At 36.2% G+C, this 1690-nt stretch overlaps 1 protein-coding gene across 1 annotated transcript in view; it reads right to left on the reverse strand.

Annotated features, from left to right (window-relative positions):
- Positions 1 to 1690, reverse strand: part of LOC109305062 (cytochrome b-c1 complex subunit 7) — a 26660-nt gene that overhangs the window by 22519 nt on the left and 2451 nt on the right. The window contains exon 2 of the mRNA XM_019527963.1: positions 1331 to 1399. Coding sequence (XP_019383508.1) covers positions 1331 to 1399 — 69 coding nt within the window. The remainder of the gene's footprint in view (positions 1 to 1330; positions 1400 to 1690) is intronic.

Below are 1690 nucleotides of genomic sequence, written 5' to 3' on the forward strand. Positions count from 1 at the left end.
GTGTTGTGCATCTGCTTTGTTGTTGTTGTGGTGTGGGGGGGGGGGGGGGGGGGGGCACCAGAACTGGGCACAGTATTCAAGGTGTGGATGGATTTACAAGGGGACTTCAGAGATCAAAATATTAAAAGTGACATTTTTCTCTTGCTATGTAATTATTTTAGTTCTAATGAAAACCGTATTCATTCATTTTTCATCAGTTGGAACCCTGTTACCTGGTATCTATGGTATGCTGTATTATAGAAATCAAAATAAAGAATGCTTAAGCCAGAACAATGGGAAATTCATCTGCTTCAACAAGGAAAGTCTGAAAAAAATCTAATTTTATTCATCTCAATTTACAAGTAAGGTCTGGTTAATCTACCATTATTGCTTTATTTTCCATTTTTTCTAGTTTCCTATCAGCATTCCTGCTCCCAGGATCAGCACTTGTGCTCCTGATAACTGGTCCCTAGTAGACGATCTCACATTATTTGCATTCCCTTTGCAGTGCAAAGTTAACCTGAGTTTACTGTAGGTACAGAAAAACAACTATCCTATTTCCCAGGTGCCTCTGTCAAAAGAAAATATACAAATCAAATAATACAATCTGATCAAATGGAGCAAGGATCATTCGACACAACATGGAACCAATGTAAGAAAATGCTCCTATTACTACTCTTGTAGACAGATCTAGAATTACCAGTTCCTCATAAGCACTTGCAAAAGCGTATCAGCAGCACAAAAAGAAGTTACAAATTTGCTGATGACACTGATGACAAATTTTTTCGGTTTTTTTTTAAAAAGTTTTATTACTGTAACTAGGCACTGAGAAAAAGTGAAAAGAATGGACCCGGTGAGGAGCATATTGACTTTGTTTTAATCACTGACTTCAGATTTTATTTCCAAGAATGTTTCCAGATTCTGCTGATTGGTCTTCTAGGAAGTCATATTGTAACCTGATCCAAACCACTGGAACCTGTAACACTCTCTCTAACTTGAAATCACAGTCAGATCAAACTGAAAAGGTAGATTTTACAGTGAAATCTAAGAATGTGACGATTAAATGTTTGTTCCATGTTCAGAACTCCTTTTGTGAAGCTCCAGTTCCCATCAGTTTATACCTGGGCTCTCTGGTTCTACAGAAAGAACTTTTACTAGCTATTATAACAGCTTAGAGAAAATGTACCTGATTAATCACTAGATTACCAATTATCAGCACTCTACCCATTGCGAATATTATTTTTACACTACCTTGATTTCAATACACCTGGACACGTAAAAAATCTTTTAGCTGTTTAGTTGCATCTGCTAAGCTGTTTAACTGGCAATGCATAACCCATAATATACCTACCCATTTTATTGAATCCACATAAATTGTAATACCACTTGTGAAAGGATTCCATCAGCCGACCAACTGAAGCTGAAAGAGATCACTGTTAGTCTAAAGATAAACTAAAGCATAACACTGGTACATATTGACACAAAATTAGTATTAGATAATATTATATTTGCTATGTATTATACTATAACTTTGAATTGCATCATATCCAACTTGGCTTCTCCCTGTTCTTGATGTTTTTTTAACATTATGCTAAACACAATATTATAGCATTTCATCATTTTGACATATGCATGACCAAACAGGATCTTCAAGTACTAGACATAGGGTAGTGGGACAACTTACAGCCTGTGGGGCAAGTCTGGCTCACAG

Source organism: Gavialis gangeticus, unplaced genomic scaffold (genome assembly GCF_001723915.1).
Source record: "Gavialis gangeticus isolate Ggan-Ray unplaced genomic scaffold, GavGan_comp1, whole genome shotgun sequence".
Classification (NCBI taxonomy): Eukaryota; Metazoa; Chordata; order Crocodylia; family Gavialidae; genus Gavialis; species Gavialis gangeticus.